Genomic DNA, 21,544 nt, shown 5'->3' with positions numbered 1-21,544 from the left:
GAGTGTTGGATGGTGGGCTCATATCGCTGTATTCCTCGCATTGTTCGAATTGACTATTTGCTCGCTTGACTTGTGTCAGGTCCGTCTTGGGACTTGTTGTCCGTCTTGGATGGCTTGTTGCTAGATTGGGACTGGCAGAGGATGGGATGAATTAACCGGCTTGCCTGATCACTACTCGCTACAAGTGCATTGGCGAGGACTTTGCTCACACAACCTGGGCCTTCTGGTTACAGTCTGCTGACAGGTGTTCAGTGTAGTTTCTACTGGAATGACTCGTTGCTGAGCGTCTAACCATAGCTGAGATACTACCAGCAAGTTTTCTCTAGGGTGAGTACACCTCTATTTTAAGTCTCAACCCCTATATGCTTCGTTTTCTTTCCGTCACCTCAATTGATCTTTGTCGGTCGATTGGATGATCATATGATGAAATATTTTCGGATGTAAACTCACAGACCTGTTCTGAATTGCGCAAACAATTGTGTGGAGATTTCCGTTGCCTTCCTTCTGAATGATCATATGCCCTTGAAACTATGTTCTATTTCTACTTGATGAGACGAGGAACATCTGGCTGACCTCGCTCATAGAATTTAAACAACCTATCAGTTAGACTATAGCATAACCCAAATATCAATGCAAACTTCGAATATGGAAATATATTCCGATTAACGTAATCCATAATACCACTATCTAATAAAGGCTTACCACGGCCTCCCTGCCTTACGCCTGGCTATCAGGTTAAATTTCCATGTTTTCCCATCTCAATATCAGACGAGAAACAAACATTCATATATTAACAGACTGTGCCTTACATTCAGTGCGTAATCTTATGACGTTGACCTTGAGGGGTGGCCATCTTCAGAAGTATTTCGAATGGAAATGTATTTCGCTTTGCTAACACAACTCATGTACTAAAGCTGGAATTTACAACACAATCCTGTCTTGTCATCTTCATACAACTTAAAGCATTTCTAATCATGCATCGTCATAATCGTGTCTCTATGGAGTTGGCCTGGAAAACATAAAAAAAAACCATCCCGCCGAACTCCCGTCCCCTTCCCCTTTATACTTCCACACGACATCTGCCATGATACTGCGTCAAATAAACAGACAAGGAAAAGAAAAAATCATCAAGTTCCGTAAACTGATATACCGCGTCTAAACACATCTCTCTCTGTCTATGGTCGTTGTGGTTGATCTTTCCGAGTATGAGAAAACAGAATATTTCGACCGGAGAGTTACGCTTTGCTCTCAGTCGGTGTAGTAGCACCATCTCGTGTCAGACTGTAAGGGGCCTATGTATCGGGGGTGGGCGAGGTTAATGACGCCGAACGCTAAGATTATGGTTGGACTTCCACTGAGACCCAGGGAGTTAGGAATATATGCTTACCAGGACCCTCTTTGCGTTACAGATTCTCCAGGCGAGGTTGCGGACGTTTCCATCCGAGCGGACAACTTCAGGGGCAAATTCGACGCCGAACCTGGAAGTCGATTAGTATCAATTATAGGAGGACGAAGGAGGGGTGGAGGGCGTACATTTGGTGAACCGCAAAGACCACTCTCTTAGCGAATTTACCGTCCCGATCTACTAGGCTGCCATACTGCTCTTCCACAGTTTCAGGTGCAACATCCAGGTTTTGGTCGAAGCAGTTTTGGACGACAGGCAAGAGGCTCCTTTCGACTGCTGTCTGGGACATATCGAAGTGGTCTTCCTCTTCGAATCGAGGGATGCGGATCTCGAATGGTCTAGAGAGAGCCATGACGTTGTGCTTTCCATTATGGTGGTAGCGGAATTCAAAGACGCCTTGAGTCCAGAAGAGCTTGTCTCCGGAGAAGGTGACCTCACCGGTTGCTATGTCATGCTTTTCTCCATTTGAGCCTTGGGAAGTTGAAACGACTACGTCGCTGGTAACGATGCCTTGCTCGCAGGTGAGATTGTCGTAGGAGCCTTCGTTGACCGCAACCCATCTTCCTTGAGAGGATACGCGGGACACCTCACGAGACGTGTTATCGGTGACCTTGTAGAGACCGATCCAGTCCTTCTTGCTATGGTTGAGGGGTGCAGTCCATTTAACCTTCACTGTTGCGCCGTATGGGAGGACCAGGTTCTCCAAGTCACCCCGCCGATCAGGAGGGGTTTGAGCGTTATCCCCCTCCTTGCTGAGGTCGCCTTCGTCAAGAGGTAAAGAGTTTGCTTCAACCGAAAGAGAGTAGTCTCGCAGATCATAGCCGGCTAGGTCGGCGTCGATGCGCGCAATGGTAACACGGGCAGGATAATTTTGGAAGAGTGCCGTTGTATCCCGAACAAATGAGCTTACACCAGCAGCCAGTTTTGGCCGCGCTGTATCAATGATATCTTCAATAAACTCATATGACTCGTCGAACATCTTGTCCACGCTTCCATGCAGTTGCTTCAACGGCGGCGGCAGAGATCGCTTCAGGCTTTTAACAAGGCCTGCATCTTGACGCAAGCTCCGGCCGTACAGCTTCTGCATGTGAGGCCTTTCCACAAATTGAATGAATCCTACGCCTAGGATATGGCTTAGGAAGGCGAGAAATGCGACCGTGCCACTAGTAGTGATGAGAACTGCTCCCCACACACCTGCGAGACCCAGGACGCGCTCGGGATTGTTCAAGAAGCGATAGATGCCATTGTAGGTCAACTTAGGGGACTCATCAAAGAAGAAATCCCCATAGAACCAGCCAAATTCGCCAAGTGATTCGTAGACGCTCACAGAGGTCCAAATCTGCAGGGAGATTAGGCCAGCACCCAGCACATGGCGGAGGATGGCAAGACCATAGCCCCAGTCAGACGGGAGAGTGTACATCTTCCATACAGCGGCAATGAAGCTCGCGTAACACATGATCATGCTTAGGTGATACGTGCCCTTCCACTGATTCCATGCCTCGTGGGGAGTTTCGCCATATTTGACAAAGTGTCGGGTCCACGATTTACAATTTGACTGTCTGTTGAGAAGGTATCCGACGCCCACTGAGTACCAGAGCCTCCATACAGCGGCGTTGACCACAAATAGAAGCTGGTACCAGGGTGTCGAAGGTGTCAGAGCAGTCAGGGAGAACATGAGGAACTGAACGAGTATGGAAGAAGTATCCGTGATTCTATGCAAATCTAGATTGTGGAGCCCTAGGAGGTTGTGGACAGCTGGAGGTGGGCTGGTAAATTTTGGCGCATAGGGTACATTTTCTTCAGACTGGGATGGCGCATTTGGATATTCCGGAGACTGCGATCGGGTAGACTCTGCGTCTTGTTCGTTGATAGTACGTTTTCGCGGTGGGGGTGGGTTGTACGTTTTGTCAATATGTGGGTTCTCGACCAGGACGAGGAATGCGAATTGAGCTGCATGGGCGATAATAGAGATGAACAGCACTTTATAGCTTGCTGCCATTAGCGAAATACCGTAATAGCCGGCATATCCGACCGAATACATGGGATGAGGTGCCATCTCAAAGACCCCATCAAATGTCAACTCTTGGTCAACGAGATAAAAGAAGTCACCCCAGTACCACGCATAGTCCTTGACCACTCGGTGTGCATCTAGTTTGACCCATAGGTTGAACATGAATAACGCGATGCCAGAAGCCCATCGCACGATAGTCATCAGCACGCTCTCGTTAGCAGGGTGGTGACTACAGGCCATCGCAAAGAGGCAGTAAGAGGCGAAATCGCACATCAAGATCAGATCCACAAGACGTCTAAAGACGAGCCAAGTGTTATACTCAAGCGGCGCTTCCTCGAAGGAATAGTCCTCGGGGATTTTGGTTTCCAATTCACGCTTGATCAGGTAGTATATCTGAGGGTAAGGATTTTTGCCAGTGGCAGGATTCACGAATATCTGAGACTTTTCGGCCCAACGAACAAGGGTCTTGTGATGAGACTGGTTGTGGAGTAACCATCCAATCCCAGCATTGTAACAGGAGCGCCAGAAGAGGTAGATTACCGCAAAAACGGGAATCTTGGCCCCTGAAGGAAGCTGCCATAGCAGAAGAATGTGAGCAGCAAGTATAGTCAATACAATGAGATCAGAGAGGTTCTTTGGTTCGGAGGGCGACAAGAGCTGGGAGACCATATCATGGGTTTGAGGTACGGTGAACACTGAAACAGCGCAGATTAGCTCTTCGAATTCCATAATAGACAGCGAAAAAAGCTCAAGAGTCCAATTGACCGAGTGACCGCGGGGTAGACATACCTGTACCATCTGGCGTACGACCAAAGGTCTTGCCAGCCTTGTCTTTGCCATTGTCATCAATGACGGCTGATTTCTCGGCATTGACGTTTAGGTCAGACTGAGCGGCCACATTTCTTTCCCGAAGCCCATCATCAGGGTGGTGGGCGCCTGTTGAGAGGCCGCGATCCATGATTTCGAGCGTTGAAGGAAAGAAAGTTGTTGGGACTGACTGAGAGCGGCATGTGACGGTGGATGGTCGCTCTATTTAAGAGCTCAGCAGGGTCCTGGCTCTGATTGGTCTCTGGGGACCCCAACCCGCATTGGGTCTAGCCATAACGTCACAAGAACTTCGGAATCCACCAGAGTGCACAAAGACACAGCGACCGTCTCAACTCTGAAGGCGATTCTCCGGAGACCCTCCCTAGCCAGGCGGGAAAAACATGCTTCGGGGCAGTGCACTCCCCTCTTCGACCCCCACCTGGGAAGGAGACTCCCGAAGCCTGCATCGGAGATGCAGAGACCTCGCCTAGGCCTGTCTCTGGCCAATCGTGGAGGGTCTCCCGAGAGGGGAAGGGCGATCAGAGAAGATGAATTCCTGCTTCTGACCGTTCAATATCCCTGTGGAAAGCTAAGCTCATGTAGTCTTTTCGCATCGTATACTTCTCAATATGCATAAACAGGGCGGTTATGCATGGTCTGTGTTCCTGTGTTAGCGGTAACCGCGGGTGCATGCTTTGTGGTTGACAGCATTTCCCTTACTTGAATTTATTATCCTAGAAATTCCATGCGTCTTGATTGCCTTTATTCGTCACGTTTCCTGGTCATCCATGGTGGGCCAGACAACCATTCAGGGCTGCATCTCCGACACGCTTTGCATTTGCAGCGCAGTCGGATATTCCCCTTCATCCCTCTTCTCACGGCTCGCGAGGCTTCCGGTTGTTCGCCCTCATTTTATTAATCTGCACAGGCTTGAGCTATTCTCTAACTTCTTTGAGACCGCTGAAATAAAAAATAGTAGTCAATGTTTTGGACGGATATCTCCCCGACTCCAGATTCTACCCCGCCTTTAGTCCAAGTGTCCCTATTTGTGGGAGATGAAAACACTAGATAGCCTGGAGACCTCGAGGACTACGGGATAGCTTTGCTACACTGTCCTCTTAAGTCTCTAGCAGGGTCTCATTCCTCCTCTATCCTCACTCATTAGTTAACTAATGGCCAGTGCACACGCATATTGCATCATATTTTAGGAAGCACCATAGCGCCAAGACTCTGCTCCGATACCTCTGCAGTAGATGTGGGTAATGCAGTTTTCTCGGCCACCATACTCGTAATTGTACCGGGTTGCTGAAAATCGCCCATGATGTATCAATACATGTCTTGATCACTGTCTCGATTGTGGGCTTGTTTTTCCAATCATTTCGGTAGTGGGCCGGAGATCCGGGCCTTGCTTTCCTATATACTATCACACCATTTGGTGACAATATTATATTATACTTCAATAATAAACATTTAATAAACGATTCGAGGGAATCCGCTTGCTTAGGGTTTGTCGAATAGATTCCTATGCGATTTGTCAATGCCCCTGCCCTGGGCCAACTATGTATCCAACAGGTCCTCCGACACCGCAATCGGCCAAGTCCCCCCGCCAATCGCCACCCGATCGTTTGTCAGTTCGGCTTATCAAGCATCTCCTCCATTTTGCGGAACCGCCACTGCTTTCTATCAGACCTTCAATAAATTTCATTCGGATACTCTGATCTGCCTCTATATCTGAACTTGTCAAAGAGTGAATCACTGCTGGCAAACTAGCGTGCTACATTTCCCTCACTCTTCCGACCGGCTGCTGGTGCAGTACCCCGCCACATCGGGGTTCGCTCAGTCCTACAGAAACCCATCGAGGTTCACATCCATAGTATCACGATATAAAAATGGCACCCCATTTCACAGAACCTACGTCGACCTACCTCGAGCCGCCATCAAAGGCACCTCCAAATCTAGTTGCCCCCGAGCCAGGTACGCCCATCAACGCCCGCTCAACACATGCCCTTCATCCCGTATCTCTAATGCTAATTATCCCCAGAACATTGTCCAGGCCCAGAATCCGACCAAGCGGGCCAAGGCGATGCTTGCGCCGGTTGTCCCAATCAATCCATTTGCTCCTCCGCACCCAAGGGTCCCGACCCTGACATCCCCCTCATAACCTCCCGACTCGCGTCCGTTCGTCACAAAATTCTCGTACTCTCCGGAAAAGGCGGCGTCGGAAAGTCGACTTTTTCATCTCTCCTCGCGCATGGCTTCGCATCAAACCCAGACTCTACAGTCGGGATCATGGACACAGATATTTGCGGGCCCAGCATCCCCAAGATGATGGGCGTCGAGTCAGAAACCATCCATGTTAGCAACGCGGGATGGAGCCCGGTGTGGGTATCGGATAACCTAGGGGTGATGAGCGTACAATTCATGCTCCCGAATCGTGACGATGCAGTGATATGGCGTGGTCCGAAGAAGAATGGTCTCATTAAGCAGTTTTTGAAGGATGTGGATTGGGGAGATATGGATTATTTGATTGTCGATACGCCACCTGGGACCTCGGACGAACATCTTTCGGTAAATTCCCTGCTGAAGGAATCCGGGGTTGATGGTGCTGTTGTCGTTACGACGCCGCAGGAGGTTTCGCTTCTTGATGTCCGGAAAGAAATTGATTTCTGTCGGAAGGCTGGGATCCGCGTCCTTGGACTCGTTGAGAATATGTCTGGGTTTGTTTGTCCGAGTTGTGATCATGAGTCGACGATTTTCCGGGCTACGACGGGTGGCGGAAAGAGGCTTGCGAAGAAAATGGGGATTCCATTTCTAGGCGCTGTCCCTCTGGACCCGAGAGTTGGGATGGCTTGTGATTACGGGGAAAGCTTTGTGGATAATTTCCCGGACAGTCCAGCGTCTGTGGCTATCAAGCAGGTTGTAAGGGCTGTTGGAGGGTTTGTTGGTGAGGATCCAAATGATGTTTTACCGATTGACGCCGAGTAAATCATTTACAGTTGACTTGATCGTTTTGTTGCATTTTCGTGGAGTTTTTCCTGGCGCTGATTAGAGTCATTGCATTTATACCATATGTTTTCATTTGATTTTTGCTTTGAGAATCGGGTATTACATGCAAATCCCAAGTCTAATAGAAGAAAGACTTCAGGCATATCCATCTAACAAAGGTCTTCAATACATCTCCCAGTTAATCTGTATACAACAACCATCTTAGGCATGCGATAAATCTCACTCTCCGTTATAGTCAGCAATCAAATCACCTGGATCTTCAGCTCGGTCTTCTCCATTAACGGAGAGTATACCATATTCTCCGGTGTTGTTTCACTGGAAAATGGCTGGATTGGCGCCTCCAAAATCTGTAGGCTCTCATTTCTTTGTCAGTGACATTCGGTGGTCAGCCAACAATGACCATTGTATACTTACAAAGGCGAATCTGGTGTGACTCGTTCAAGCTGACCCACCAGGATTCTGAGCTTGGCGGACGATCGATGTCAACACAGGCTGAATTAGAGGCGCTTGGACGGCGTTTGCAGATTCCTCAAACTGACACCGTTCCGTAGTTTATTGCCCAGTTTTGCTGTTGCCTACGGTGCTCGTGAATTGAAAGAGTCAGTTCCCCTGAGGCGGCCTGTGACTGATAGCAGAGTGTCCGCTGGCAACTGCCCAAGCCAGCGTTTCACTTCTACACCAGGGGCTTTCGTGTTTCAACTCCCCGTCCACAGTCCAGGGACAGCCTCCTCGTTGGCCACCAAAACACTCAGCTTCTAGGCGCCAAGTCATACTATGCGCTTAAAGGAGATCTCCGACTGCTCGAAACGATGACCCAGCAATCCACCGTGTCAGGAAAATGAGTTGAACGCAGTTCGCTGATTCGCATTTACTCGCCCAGACAGTTATGGATTTGCTGTTAAATCTCCACCAGAGTGAGCCTGGACGTTGACAAGGCGTGCCCTATTTTATTTATTATTCCTGCACCCCGGCCTGATGTCTTGAACCGTTTTGTTTGTGTTCGTTCAGTTTCTTTCTGGCAGTAGGTGTGACATTCGCTCTGTGAGACTGTCCCCTATACTCTCCTTCTTTCTTATTCCTTTCCTTCGTTTGTGTCAGTCAGGAGCCTGGTCAGGACTTGGCTCCAACACACTCCTTTTTTATCGTTTCACGGTTCATTGCTCTGGGAGCAAGTCCTGCTGCAACCGTCTCGCCTGCCTTCCAATCTTTAGGTGTTGCGCGATACATCCATTCTTTTCATTCCGGAGGTGCAGTAACCACTAAGTAGAGATGAGGATAACACAGTCCGTCTTGGTCGCCCTTGGGCTCTGCTATGGAGTCGTCTCAGCTCCCACGTCCCTGAAACAACCCGAGCGCCGATCATTCAAGGTCGAGACTGCCAGACGGAGCAACACCATCCACGGCCCAGCTGCTTTACGAAAGGCCTATGTCAAGTATGGGATTACCGCTGCGAACATTGGGCTCGACTTAGATGACTTCGAGCCGAAGGTCAAGACGTTGAGTGCCGCCTCTGATGATACCAATGATGAGGTGGTTGAGCCCGACCAAACCGGCGCCGTGAGCGCTGCATCTGTCGAAGGAGATGCATCCTTTGTCTCACCCGTCACAATCGGTGACCAGAAGCTCGTTGTGACTTTCGATACGGGCTCTTCGGATGTGTATGAAAAAGACGCCCCTTGGCTTTGACAGACTGCGCTAATCCTGCTCGCAGATGGGTGGTGAACACTCGACTTCCTAATGCTTCCATTGAAGGGCATACAGCTTATGATCCCTCTAAATCTAGCTCATTTGAGGAGATGAAAGGATCGAAGTTCAATATCACCTATGGAGACGACTCTTACGCGTTTGGTGGTGTTGGAACTGACACAATCAATGTTGGAGGCGTTACAGTGACAGGTCAATCGATTGGTCTTCCCACCGAAGTCTCCCCTTCAATCCTCTCAGACACCCACAGTAACGGCCTAGTCGGGTTGGGATTCAGCTCGATCAACACTGTCACGCCAAAGAAACAAAAATCCTTCTTCGAAACAGTTGCCGAAGTCCTGGACGAGCCCGTGCTTGGAGTGTCGCTTGTGAGCGAAGGAGTTGGCGAGTTTGAGTTCGGTACCATCAATAAGTCAAAGTTTACGGGTGATCTCGTTAATGCGAGTGTCGACGCCTCGGGAGGATTCTGGAAGTTCGAATCCCCCCTCTATCGCGTTGGGGACGGCGAGATGAAGAAGCACGACGCGGCAACCTCGACAATTGCTGATACGGGAACCTCGCTCATGCTTCTTGAGCAAACTGTTGTAGATGCCTACTATGAGACGGTGCATGGTGCCCAATATGCAGCCAGTGCTTCAGGCTGGATCTACCCTTGCAGCGCAGAATTGCCGAATCTTTCCATTGCTGTTGGTCCTCAGCATTTGGCCACAGTCCCCGGCAATATGATCAATTTCTCGGAGGTCGGTACTAATACGACCACCGGAGAGGCCGGTATGTTTAAAACCCTATACCCAGCTGCACCATTTTTTTTTTTCTTGCATCCCATAACTTGCTGACCATTGAAATCCATAGTGTGCTACGGAGGCGTCCAGTCCAACCAGGGTCTTGACATGCAGATCCTCGGCGATACGTTCCTGAAAGCATTCTACGTTGTCTTTGACCAGCGTGGCCCATCGATCGGTGTTGGAGTTCCCGCCTACGCCTAATTCATCCCTCTCGCTCCTTTCCCTAACCTTCAGCCCGGCTGTCTTAATATATCTTAATCGAAGATAGAGCTGCGTGTAGCCTAATTGTACATAAGCCATACAGCCAGAATTTATCTAGTGCTTGAACCTGTAATACACGAGAACATACTCAAATGCCACTCAGTAGTTTGTACCTGGAAATATTTCTATCGCTCCACATAGGTACTTCCGGTTCTGCAATAAAGCGCAATTCTTACGGTTTCAACTCACCATTAGAACGTGGCAACGAGCTTCTCTTTTCCTTTTCTTTCCCCCAGGACTTGCTCATCTAACTCATCCAGCATGAACTAAAAAACCCCATCGTGCACGAGGGGGCAGACTGCGGGGCTCCATTCCACATTTACTCTCGCTCCTCTCCAACGGGGAATTTCCGACCAGATCTGGGGTTAAGCCATGTTCCGCTTCGGACTTGACATTTATATGCGGGACGGGCCCTAGAAACGCTATTTTGTCCTTGAACTGCACGTCACCAGCATACGAATCTATTGGGCGATATTTATTTCTCGCCTTCTAAACCAACAACCGCATCATGAGAGCAGTCCGGTTTCATGGAGCCCGGGACATCAGGGTCGACCAGATCGAGGAGCCCGTTTGTGGAGAAGATGAGGTTAAGGTATGTATCACCTCTTTCGCTGTAGCTGCTGCGCTATACTTTTTTCATTGGATCTGTCTGGCTAACATTTACCTAACAGATTCGTCCTGCCTTTGTCGGGATCTGTGGGAGTGGTGTGTACAAACCCCTCCGGTCACACAACCTACAACATGCAGGCAATATTATAATTGATAATACGTCGATGGCCTAACACCTGTGCTTCTCGTCAGATCTGCACGAGTACCTCGCAGGCCCGATCGTGATCCCAACGAAACCCCACGTCCTGACGGGCGGACAGCTGCCCGTGACCCTAGGCCATGAGTTCAGTGGTACGATCGAGGAGGTAGGGAAGGGTGTCACAGGTCTCAAGGTCGGAGACCGGGTGGCTGTTAGGCCTAATCTGTCTGATGGGACTTGTGCGTCGTGTTCGTATGGCCGGCCGAACTGCTGTCGGAGTCTTGGGTTTATTGGGTTTAGTAGTGAGTTTTGTCTTCGTCCTGTCGTACGACTTATCATCATCTCACATTAGGTAACTTGCAACAGGTAACGCGGGGGGTCTATCAGATCATGTCGCCGTTCCAGCGAAGCATGCTATCCCATTACCGGAGAGCGTCCCACTTGATCTTGGTGGTGAGTCGTTACCTATCCATGAACCCTCCAACTTGACATCCAACAGCTCTTCTGACACAATCCAACCACCAGCGGTCGTCGAACCTCTCACTGTGGCCTGGCACGCTGTAGACCGCAGCCCAGTGGAAACAGCCAAAACTGCACTCGTGGTCGGCGGCGGCCCCATCGGGCTCGCAGTCGTGCAAGTCCTAAAAGCACGAGGCGTCCAAACCGTCATCGTCGCCGAAGTTTCCAGCCAGCGCCGCGAGTACGCCCTAGCCCTCGGCGCGACTCACGTCTTCAATCCTCTCACAGACGATGTTGTCGCCAAAACCCGCGGATTGACGGGCGACGCAGGCGCGGATATCAGCTTCGAGTGTTCTGGCGTCCAAGCAGGGTTTGATACGGCGATGAAAGCAATCCGGGTGCGGGGGACAATGACTATCGTGTCGCTGTGGGACAAGAGTCCCGCTATCGATGCGTTTGATGTTGTTTCGTATGAGAAACACGTTATTGGCGCGGCGATTTGCGAGGATGGTGATTTTGAGGCCGTTATTGATGCTATTGCGTCGGGTATGTCATTCCCCCATCCTCCATGACACCAGGGAAACATATCCTGGGTCCCTCCGGCCAGTTGAAAATAATAGAACCGAAAAAGGGCAACTGGCTGACTCGCACAACAGGGAAGCTCAATCCCCGCCCCATGATCACCAGCAAGATCCGGATGGAGGAGGTCGAAGAAAAAGGGTTCAAGGCCCTCGTGGACGAGAAGGACAAGCACGTTAAGATCCTAATTGATATTGCCGCGTGATTAGATGAAACAGGACCGAAGGACTGAATGAACCATGTCTTTAAGATTGGTGGATGCTACTCTGGTGTTGGACAAATGTGTCAGGAGGCTCACTGTGACACCATGGACCCGGCTGGACGGGTTAATCTAGCTATAGTACGGGGATTGTGCCTAAAAATATACGCGAAACCGAAGCCTCCGGGACCTGAGTAAATAAACAGCTTCGGCTGAACCGATATGATTTGAATGTCAATTAAGTTTCCTTGAAACGTATCGGCGACTCATGAGGCCTTAGTGTTCCTGGCGCTTGGTGCTTTACAACAGACGGAGAGAAGAAATGAAACTATCTCAAATGCAAGCGCCATGAGCGCTCATGCAGTCATGCAGTCAGACACGTGTGGCAATTGGTGAAAAAAAAAAAAAGAAAGAAAGAAAGAAAGACGTGAATTATCCTGCAACCGCAGCCCAACAGCCCAAGGTATTGGGACCGAGAAAAGCCGCTGCGACGATCAACCGTTTGGTTTAAGAGACTTGTAAAATGAGTGGCCTCATTATAGATTTGAGGTCCATGGGTCATCCTGGAGCTCCGGATGGCTAGCCGTATGCAGTATGAAGAGAGGTGGCCCACTGGGCGTTCAGCTCAGCTGGGATGCAGCTGAGTGGCAGCGCGGTGTGTTTTGGTAAACAGTCGGAGAATATCACAGTTAGACGCAGGGTCTCATAGTCCTTATTTTGCCAGTGAGACGCCGTACAGATAAGTAATCCCCGAGTCTGAGGAATCTCCGGGAAGAGACTGGGAGTACAAGATCCTCGATCATCCATGTGGGTATCGGGGTTTGGTTCTCGGGCATTTTGCGTGCAGGGTGTTCGTCTTTGTTGGGAACATGGGGAGTTTTGGGTTTCCTTTCCTTTCTCTTCCTTGATGTTACTTTTTTGGATGTGGATTACTGGATCCATACAATTATTAGGGTTGTTCTAGGTCCGTGGGACACAGCAGACGTGAGATTGGAGGATCTGAGTGCAGCCAGTGATGGCGCTCCCGTAACTTTTGTCAGGCGTAAAAGGTTATGATGAATTTGATCAGTTGAGTTTTCACGGCGCGACAAGTCAGCCAATGTCCGGGCCTTGAATTAGGCGAGACGAGGTTTGATTTGATTATTGGTAATGCTGTTTATTCTTTGGCATTACCACCTCTATAGGATTTTTTTGACTTTGCTTGGCCAAGCAGCCGGAAAAAAAAAAGAAAGAAAGAAAGAAAGAAAGAAAGCTGGGCAATATCGCAATGAATAGAGAAAATACGCAATAAATTAGCACGACTACAACACGCAGACTCGGACGGAGGCGAAGCAGGCTGCAGATAATCCAGTAGTGCGACGATGACACGTCCGCTGCCTGTCCATGTCTTGCTTTAGTTTGGGGTTAATTATAGGAGGAACCCAAGAAAAAAGAAACAGGAAAAAGAAAATATCCTTGGGGAAAGCCGCCTCTTGCTCGCCTTTGGGGCTGCGAGGCATGCGATTAGTGGACTAATATTGGGTTCCTTTGCTCACCCAGCAGACAAGAGTTGTCTCAACTGCCGCTTTTCCGTATATTCGCTTCTCTCGCCCAAGCTGAGGTGCGTTGTCAAGTTATCCTTCGTTCTGACGGATCCTCATCGAACCCCACTTCCTCGAGCAGCGCTATTGCCCGAGTCTCAGTTTTAAGATCTAGATTTGCCTGGCGCATCTTGGGACAAAGCTCGGCATTTCCCGTGCGGGCCTTCTGCCCAATTCTTTTATTTCCTCGTATTTCGACGAGAGCGCGCACGCAAAACCCACCTGTTGATTGCTTCCAGAGAGGTTTGTTCTGTCCGTGAAAACTGACAGCGATGCTTCTGCCACCGGTCTAGTCCCGCAAACACCAAAGTTCAACTTACACTAGCCCTTTCCCTGAATTTACAGTCCTGAACAATAATCTTTCCAATGGCCACTCCGCTGGTCGGCACTGCCATCATCACAGGAGGAAATGGGTCGCTCGGGTCAGAAATAGCCATCGCGATTGCGAAAACTCAGCCATACGTCCACCTGCTGCTCGTTGCGCGCGATATCAGATCTGAGAACGTCAAAGATGTCAGGGAACGGATCCGACTGATTGGGCCCCGGTCCCTCGAGTTTGTCAAGGTAGACCTCGCAAGTTTCAATTCGGTCGTCAGCTTCTCCGAAATCACAGTTGAGAGGGTCCAAAATAAAGAAATTCCTCCTGTGACATTATTGATCAACTGCGCCGCCATGTCGTCATACGTCACCGATCAGGTAACACGAGATGGCCACGACCCTGTCTACCAAACGAACTGCATCGCGCCATTCTTATTGACAGTCAGTCTTCTTGAGGCATTCAGAGCAGGGGACGGCACCCCAAATGGCGGCGCACGGGTGATCAATATTGGATGTTCTTCCATGTCAGAGGGTACACTCGACTATTTTGAGAATCCAGATCCAAATGTGAGCATATGTCCGGGAACGCCGTTGGGCGTGAAAGAAGCGACCAAGCGCTTTGGAAGCAGTAAACTCCTAATGAGTGCGGCTATGTATGCGCTGCGGCGAAGCTTGGTGTTGGTGAGTCGAATATCATACCCCTTCTTCCCTTTGAACCAAGTGGGACTGACTGTATATAACTTGGAGACCGGAAACATTTCCCTCAACGTATACACCCTTGATCCAGGAGGAATGACCAACGACGTCCACTCGGCAACTGCCGCTCCATTGTCGGTGAGAATGGCTCACCAAACACGATCTGGGCTTCGACCGTTCCTGCGGGTATTTTCCAAGAGCGCCATCAACAAGGCTAGTGTTCCAGCCAAAGTGATATCGAAAGTTGCATTCCAGCGCGACACAGTGGAGAACTGGGGCAGGGAACGGTATTATATCTTGGACAGCGAGTACGAGGCCGGATCCGTCATTCCTGCGATGCGAGACCACAAGCAAATGGATGCACTGTTAAAGAAGATGTTGCAGCAGGTTGAGGTTGGAGTCAAAGGAATGGGATCCCCCTCCTCGAGGGTATCGCGGTTAAGTGGCTGATTGAATAATGGATGCGATGGAGTTTCTCGATCGATTTATTCACGTTCCATGTCTTTGGGTCTAGAATTGTTCTTGCATTCCTGGGAGTTTGTGGCTTCAACCTCATATTTTCTGTCAATTGCCTGCCATCAGCGTTGAACAGCGGTACTTAATACAGTCTGTAAATAGAAATGTTCATTAATGAGCGAATCGAATTGATAGCCAGAAAATGAGAAGTTGAAGAGAACCTTGGAACTGCGACCTTATGCTGCAAACGGGCCAGGCGGTGCTCCTCAGCCGCATTGGGGTGTGAAGGCGGCATGCCCACTCCCGCCTTCCGACCAACCCTGGTCCAGGCTCGAGGATCGTCATCGTTTCAACTGGAAGAAGCGATGCTACATGAAAAAGGCACAGTCTACTTCTTGCTGTTTCTTCTTCCTGTCGTATCACCTTAGGATTGTCCTAGGGTTTGCCTTTCGCTCGTTAATCTAGTTTTCTTCACCCGCTGGCCCCTTCGCGACGATCTCCTACTACGAAGTCGACCAGGTGGAAAGACCGCGACACCGTTACGCCTCATTTTGCGACCCGAGGAGGTTCTGGGCTTCTCGGGATTGGATCGGAAGCCGGCGACAAATTGTGAATGATCGGTAGCCATGAGTAGGCACCAAGCCCTTGCCAACGGGTATACAGCCTACCCTCGAGGAGGCCAGGGTACCTTTTCCATCTCTCCGCATAAGTAAGTAATATTGAAAGTTGCAATTAGTCGCCAGAGGTCGCTCTTCTAACTAGGTGCTCTTCAAAAAGGTTTCAACCGCGCTCACATCCTGCCTTTCGACGACGGAAACAACTTCTCCAGCGAATTTGCTTGTTCGGCGGCATCGCATTCTTCCTCCTCATCTTCATTTCTCCCTCCTGGCGAGCTTCGATTCTCCCCGCGCTATCGTTCGGCCTTCTCTCCCCTTCAGACCACCTACAGATACAAACGGTCCGATATTATGATCTTGCGAAAGTAAAAGGTTCCGCAAAAAGCTGGGAGCATGGGGACCGAGTGCTTATGTGCACGCCCCTTCGAGACGCAGCGTCCCACCTGCCGATGTTCTTTTCCCATCTTCGAAACCTCACATACCCGCACCATTTAGTAGATCTCGCTTTTCTTATCTCGGACTCAAAGGATCGAACAAATGAGATGCTATTGGAAATGCTGGAAGAATTGCAGCACGATGAGGACCGCGATATTCCCTTTGGAGAAATCTCAGTCATTCAGAAGGATTTTGGACAAGAGGTTAACCAGGATGTGGAGAGTAGACACGGATTTGCTGCGCAAGCTTCCCGCAGAAAGCGGATGGCCCAGGCACGGAATTGGCTACTAAGCGCAACTCTCCGGCCGACTCATAGCTGGGTCTATTGGAGAGATGCAGATGTGTTGACTGCACCGTCTACCATTCTTGAGGATCTTATGAGGCATGATAAAGATGTCATTGTACCAAGTGAGTCGGTGTAACTACTTACGATGCAGGGATGATCTAATTATTTGCAGATGTCTGGCGGCCATTGCCCGAGTGGCTCGGTGGGGAGCAACCATATGACCTAAACTCCTGGCAGGAATCGGAGACTGCTCTCGCCCTTGCGGAAACGCTAGACGAGGACGCTGTCATTGTGGAGGGTTACGCTGAGTATGCCACTTGGCGACCTCATTTAGCCTACCTACGTGACCCCTATGGGGATCCCGACATGGAAATGGAGTTAGACGGTGTAGGTGGTGTCAGTATCCTTGCGAAAGCGCAGGTATTTCGTGCTGGAGTCCATTTCCCAGCCTTTAGCTTTCAAAAACATGCCGAAACAGAAGGATTTGGCAAGGTACGTCTTCCCATTGAAGATAATTACTGAATCCTGTCACTAAGTGCATCTAGATGGCCAAGCGTATGGGCTTCTCTGTGGTTGGCCTCCCTCATTACACAATCTGGCATTTGTATGAGCCGAGCGTGGACGATCTCAAGCATATGGAGGAGATGGAATCCGAGCGAAAAGCCCGCGAGGAGGAAGAGAGGCAGCAAGCCGAACGTGCAGAGCGCACCAAAACCTATTACAAAGATACGAGGATTGAGTCGGAAATCGATAATGCATTTGTCCGTGAGGCTGTGAAGGAAGAAGCTCAAGATATAGAGATGCGCGATTCGGAGAACAAGGAGCTGGACGATGTTGAACTGGACGATCTAGTGGGAGATCAGAGCAAGTCTGACAACGCGCAGGTTGATGATCACAAGAAGTCTGCTCCTCAGAAGCCACAAGTTGACAACTAAACGATTGCTTGGGACTGGACAACTGAATGTCCACATAATTGGGTCCTGTGCTGGCCATAGGGTGATTATTCTCTTGACGAAACATATTGGTCTAGTTGTGACTTTTCTGTAAATGGTTGGCGTTGTTAGAGGTATCTTATTTTAACAATCTTTCTTGACCTGATTGAGCCGTAATCCCAGTGCATAGATTGAATACGATTAGATTAAATCCGATGCATTCTTTATACAATTCTATTGTCGTTATTCAAGTCCCCAGCCTCGCCCTGTGCTGTACCTGGCAACCTGCCCTGCCTGGTGCTCATTAAGCAGTGGTCCGTGCGTGGCCCCACGGCCGTCGCGCTTCAAGAAATAATGGCACGCGTTCCGTGTCAGGGACTCAAGACAACATCTAACCCCAAATTCGACCTGGGATCCAAACGGCGGTATCCTCTCATAACCAACCTGCGCACAGAGGACCGAAGGGGCCAATGAAAAATGTCAACCCAATCCACACCCAGTATCCTCTTCACCCACCAGTCCCCGCAGCAGGGCTTCCGACTCCTCGAGCTCCCGCCTGAACTCGCAGAGCTGTTGTCCTCTGATAACCCCCCAACGTGAGATTTCTATTCATTGAATGAACCCCGCCTATCTACCGGGTGGCGAGTTGTTTCTATATAGCTGTACTGAGCATGATGCTAACTAATCGTTCGAAACCGTCTAGACTAGAACTCAAATCCCCGGCTCCCGCGGCGAGCACTCAGAATGGCTCGAGCTCGGCCACACCTAACTCCGAATATGTAAACCTCTGCACCCCGTCTGAGACATACTCGATTCGCCAGGTCCAATCGTCTAACTCGCTGCACATCCTCCGACCGAGCAACGGCGCTGGTGTCAGCAAAAACGATCTGCGAATTGTTGGAGCTGGTGGAACAGAACAGGATGATGGTGATGGGGGTGTCGACATGGATACCGAGAAGGATCTGAATATTGAAGGCACAGTGACGTCTGTCGCGAAATGCGGGTCGACATTGGAATTGCATAGGCCTGCGGAGGGTTTTTCGGCTAAACCGTTTTTCAGGTCGTCGCTGAAGCTTTATGAGAAGGGGTCTTGGGAAGATGGGGGTGAGGGCAGAGATGGAGAGGCGAGTATGGCAGATGCGGGAGCTACAGAGATGAGGACAGAAGCCCTCGATGGCTTACTCGCTGATGTTCCTGTGTCGAGAGCTCAGTGTAAGCGTGACTGGGTGGAAATATGTGCGTTTGTCCTCCCGCGCGGATCTGCTGCATCAGATAGTATTGGGACGCCATTAGGCTGGCTGCCTTCGGCTGAAATTAAACTGGAGGTCTGGAAGAGAGTTGTCGAAGGCTCGGTGCTGCACGGGATTGATTTGGGCGCGCAGTTCCTCGTAAAGGACCTGTGGAAATCTGTCCTTGATGATGAAGAGCTTGCGCCGTTTCCACGTCCGTTATTTGAGGCAGTTGTTAGGAGGATCTGTGAATTGCCTGATGGGACTGAGCGGGACTTTGCTGAGTCCGAGATAAAATGTGAGTCTTAACCCGTTCCTTACATGGGCCCATTGAGCTGACCGATTTAGGGGCGAGTATTGACAAGCAGACGTGCATTCAATGGGTGGGAGAGGTTTATCTAGAGGCCAAGGCAACGGGGGCCAGCTCCGCTATTGACGAGAGCGAGTTTATAAATTCTTGGAAGGATCAGCTTCCAGAGTCATGGAGGGAAGACGTCGCGAAATCCATTTTGCCCGTAAGTGGCAATCTATCATTACTATTGCTAGTTCAGCGGTTTGTATTCTCGCTAACGTCGAGCTAGGATAATTGCTACATGCATCCCGAGCCAAAAACCATATGTTTCACCACTGAAACCGATCAACAGAGAGTCAAGAAGAATCTTCCCACGGACACCAATGCCGCAACGGCTGCTAAGAAAACGAGGAATTGGCATGAATTATTCAAGAACCAGAAGAGGCAGAAACGATGAATCAATAAGTGCCATCCGTGTATGCAAAGCCTTCTATGTCTTATTGGCTAAATGCGCGCATCGTGGTACTCAACACCATGCGTACTTCTCGTTCAAAAACCATTCCACGTGCTCTTCTGGTTTCCCGCTCCATCTAAGAGACGCAATACTGTCTTTTTCGCGGTGAACTACTTCAGCAGTCGGGTCCAATAAAGCAACGGCCTTTTCGAGAAGCGGGGTTGGGTTCCAGAACGTAACATTCGCCATATTCCACTCGTGTGCCTCCAGTTGGGCACATCTGAGGATTGCAGCCATCGCCTTGACCGTCATCTCGGTCTCTTCCGGAGAGGCGGGCTCGTTGTACACCCATCGGAGAATGTACAATGTGTTCTCTGCCGGTGTAGCGCCAAAGTTCCTGTTCCAGGCACAGTACACCTTGGCGTCGTCGTTGCCGGCGCCCTTTGCCATGGGCATCTCTCTCTTAGGGTAGAGCTTTTGAGAATAAAACTCTTCCCTCGCCCAGTGCCATAAAAAGTGGTTGAAATCTGGAGCAATTGCAACTTTTGGATCAGAAGATTTCAGCGAAGCCTGTCGCAGAAGTTCTCGCTCTTTATCAAGAACGCTAGTGCTGCACATGCAACGTTCAACGTCCTCGGATCGCAGTACTCGCACACCTGGCAGTTTGCTCGGTATTCTAGTCGAATGTTCCTCGCTGGAAATAGGGGGAAGCGCAAAGTGTGAAGATGGGTGAGCCTTCCAGCCGAACTGAGCATAGAACCGTTTCCCGATATCGGAAAACAAAACACTGAATAGCGGTCTCTCTTTGGGCTCGACCTCCGTCTGCCACTCATCTATTTTCTTGCTCAGCTCCTCCAGCATTCTCTTCGCATAGCCTTTGCCTCTGAACTCTGGCCGACAATAAACACTTCCGACACCCTGAGCTGGCGCTTCTTCCACTTTCCCGCTACGGGCCACCATCGTTGTCTTTCTGTACGTTTCACAAGAACTGAGGATTGTTCTCGTATTTTCGGGCTGTCGGCGATCAACTAGAATCCAGCAAATCAATCCTCTCTTCGTCAATCGCTGTTGGAGTAGTGTGTCCTCCCGCGCAAGATACGAGTCGAGATCCAACGGACCCTTCCATTCTGTGCTGTTCAGCTTAATGGACTCGACACGTTCCGTTGGAGTCGCCCGAGCCAGTACCAGCTCGGGAGAGTCTCCTGGGGGCAACTCGATGTCTGTATAAGCGGCAATCATATTTCCAATCGGATTGTTTTACTGAATGTCGTTGATAGCACTGGGCAAAGCGAGAAAGATAGGAGTAGAGCTCTGCAACAGGGCAGGTGATGTTGATGGATCATGAGAACTCAAAAAATTGTGCTACCGGTCATGAGGGTCCACAGCCATTGATATAGGGAATGGAGAACAGACGCAATGGGGTTCCCCAGAATAGCGACGTAGTTTCCATTTGTCACTCCCGATGACAAGCGATGGCAAGCGGGAGCCATGTGAGCCCCAGCCAGAGGTTGTACCTGCTTTTCTTGGCCAATCCCAGGCTGACGTCAGACACCAGCTGTCATGTACTGGTTATACAGTCAATTCTGGTCTCTGTGACTAAGTATTGTTCCATAAAATACGTACTTTTTCGCGTAATTTCACAGATGTCCCCAGCTTTGAGTAAATCTCCATTCACTCTGATCATTTCACTCATTCACTCCAGTGAGGGGCTTTCGAGCTTGAGGGCTTTGTATTCTTGGCGCCCATGAAAGAACTTTTCGCAACTAGGATAAGAATGCGCTTCCAGGAGCGCGACGGCTTTTAAAAAGAAGCCCAAGAAATAGCCAATAGAGTGACTGGCAACTGAGAGCAATCTAAAGGATCTGCGGGGCCCTTGTTAACGCAGATTGTCCATATCTTCAATCCAGAGCTCCCACAGCCCCACCATTACCTTCTCCTGTGGTGTAAACAACAAAACACACAGATTTACCTAACAGCTGTGAGGGGATTTGCAGATGCTTTGATATTGACTTGATAAAGTGCTGCAATATTCACTATTCGGGTTCATCTTGTCTTTATCTGGCCACTGGTTGTCAGTACAGGCCAGTGTTGTGCCACCCCCCTCACCTGGTTTGGGCTGGATGCATCTGCCCTTTTTTAAATTCTCCTTTCATCTTCATCCCCAGTCAACAAATTTTTATGATTTTCTCGTCTTTCCCTTTTTTTCTCCCCCTGTCAAGCGAACGTCTATTCTCTCTTGCTTTAATTTATACATATCAGGGTATCTCGGAGAGGGGCCCACCAGC

At 49.8% G+C, this 21,544-nt stretch overlaps 7 protein-coding genes across 7 annotated transcripts; 5 read left to right on the top strand and 2 right to left on the bottom strand.

Moving 5' to 3' along the window:
- Window positions 1-1,252: 1,252 nt before the first annotated feature.
- On the bottom strand, window positions 1,253-4,777 carry ASPVEDRAFT_38607 (phosphatidylethanolamine N-methyltransferase). Its single transcript, XM_040811735.1, has 4 exons — window positions 4,206-4,777; window positions 1,534-4,111; window positions 1,388-1,478; window positions 1,253-1,331 (listed from the first exon to the last, which is right to left on the bottom strand). The coding sequence occupies exons 1-4, from the start codon at window positions 4,372-4,374 to the stop codon at window positions 1,293-1,295; spliced, it is 2,877 nt and encodes a 958-aa protein (XP_040664900.1). The 5' UTR covers window positions 4,375-4,777; the 3' UTR covers window positions 1,253-1,292.
- A 901-nt stretch (window positions 4,778-5,678) lies between these two features.
- On the top strand, window positions 5,679-7,471 carry nbp35 (Fe-S cluster-binding ATPase). Its single transcript, XM_040811734.1, has 2 exons — window positions 5,679-6,197; window positions 6,265-7,471. Exons 1-2 carry the CDS (start codon window positions 6,113-6,115, stop codon window positions 7,206-7,208), a joined length of 1,029 nt encoding a protein of 342 aa, XP_040664899.1. The 5' UTR covers window positions 5,679-6,112; the 3' UTR covers window positions 7,209-7,471.
- Window positions 7,472-8,498: 1,027 nt separating this feature from the next.
- ASPVEDRAFT_80761 (pepsin-like aspartic protease) lies at window positions 8,499-9,919 on the top strand (the record flags this gene model as incomplete). The annotated part of the gene is made up of 3 exons (XM_040816924.1): window positions 8,499-8,887; window positions 8,941-9,704; window positions 9,786-9,919. 3 exons carry the CDS (start codon window positions 8,499-8,501, stop codon window positions 9,917-9,919), a joined length of 1,287 nt encoding a protein of 428 aa, XP_040664898.1.
- Window positions 9,920-10,487: 568 nt separating this feature from the next.
- Window positions 10,488-12,412, top strand: ASPVEDRAFT_187107 (2,3-butanediol dehydrogenase; the record flags this gene model as incomplete). Its single annotated transcript, XM_040808995.1, has 6 exons — window positions 10,488-10,571; window positions 10,651-10,684; window positions 10,781-11,029; window positions 11,094-11,180; window positions 11,253-11,732; window positions 11,843-12,412. The coding sequence occupies 6 exons, from the start codon at window positions 10,488-10,490 to the stop codon at window positions 11,968-11,970; spliced, it is 1,062 nt and encodes a 353-aa protein (XP_040664897.1). The 3' UTR covers window positions 11,971-12,412.
- Window positions 12,413-13,910: 1,498 nt separating this feature from the next.
- Window positions 13,911-17,287, top strand: ASPVEDRAFT_50675 (uncharacterized protein; the record flags this gene model as incomplete). The annotated part of the gene is made up of 5 exons (XM_040814346.1): window positions 13,911-14,543; window positions 14,610-14,951; window positions 15,751-16,474; window positions 16,525-16,844; window positions 16,898-17,287. 5 exons carry the CDS (start codon window positions 13,911-13,913, stop codon window positions 17,285-17,287), a joined length of 2,409 nt encoding a protein of 802 aa, XP_040664896.1.
- A 474-nt stretch (window positions 17,288-17,761) lies between these two features.
- ASPVEDRAFT_80757 (putative sister chromatid cohesion protein Dcc1) lies at window positions 17,762-19,262 on the top strand (the record flags this gene model as incomplete). Its single annotated transcript, XM_040816923.1, has 4 exons — window positions 17,762-17,880; window positions 17,988-18,811; window positions 18,862-19,028; window positions 19,095-19,262. The coding sequence occupies 4 exons, from the start codon at window positions 17,762-17,764 to the stop codon at window positions 19,260-19,262; spliced, it is 1,278 nt and encodes a 425-aa protein (XP_040664895.1).
- On the bottom strand, window positions 19,214-20,968 carry ASPVEDRAFT_501591 (uncharacterized protein). Its single transcript, XM_040814266.1, has one exon. The coding sequence runs from the start codon at window positions 20,496-20,498 to the stop codon at window positions 19,332-19,334; it is 1,167 nt and encodes a 388-aa protein (XP_040664894.1). The 5' UTR covers window positions 20,499-20,968; the 3' UTR covers window positions 19,214-19,331.
- Window positions 20,969-21,544: the final 576 nt, after the last annotated feature.

This window comes from Aspergillus versicolor (assembly GCF_001890125.1).
Source record: "Aspergillus versicolor CBS 583.65 unplaced genomic scaffold ASPVEscaffold_2, whole genome shotgun sequence".
NCBI lineage: Eukaryota > Fungi > Ascomycota > Eurotiomycetes > Eurotiales > Aspergillaceae > Aspergillus > Aspergillus versicolor.
This window is presented reverse-complemented; position numbering and strand designations above follow the sequence as displayed.

Bases quoted from the DNA above. Each gene is read 5' to 3' on its own strand.
- nbp35 (XM_040811734.1), top strand. From the start codon at position 6,113: ATGGCACCCCATTTCACAGAACCTACGTCGACCTACCTCGAGCCGCCA. The intron at 6,198-6,264 runs GTACGCCCATCA...AATTATCCCCAG, and splicing joins TCTAGTTGCCCCCGAGCCAG to AACATTGTCCAGGCCCAGAA.
- ASPVEDRAFT_501591 (XM_040814266.1), bottom strand. From the start codon at position 20,498: ATGATTGCCGCTTATACAGACATCGAGTTGCCCCCAGGAGACTCTCCC.
- ASPVEDRAFT_38607 (XM_040811735.1), bottom strand. From the start codon at position 4,374: ATGGATCGCGGCCTCTCAACAGGCGCCCACCACCCTGATGATGGGCTT. The intron at 1,479-1,533 runs GTACGCCCTCCA...ATCGACTTCCAG, and splicing joins GTCTTTGCGGTTCACCAAAT to GTTCGGCGTCGAATTTGCCC. The intron at 1,332-1,387 runs GTAAGCATATAT...CCATAATCTTAG, and splicing joins GTAACGCAAAGAGGGTCCTG to CGTTCGGCGTCATTAACCTC.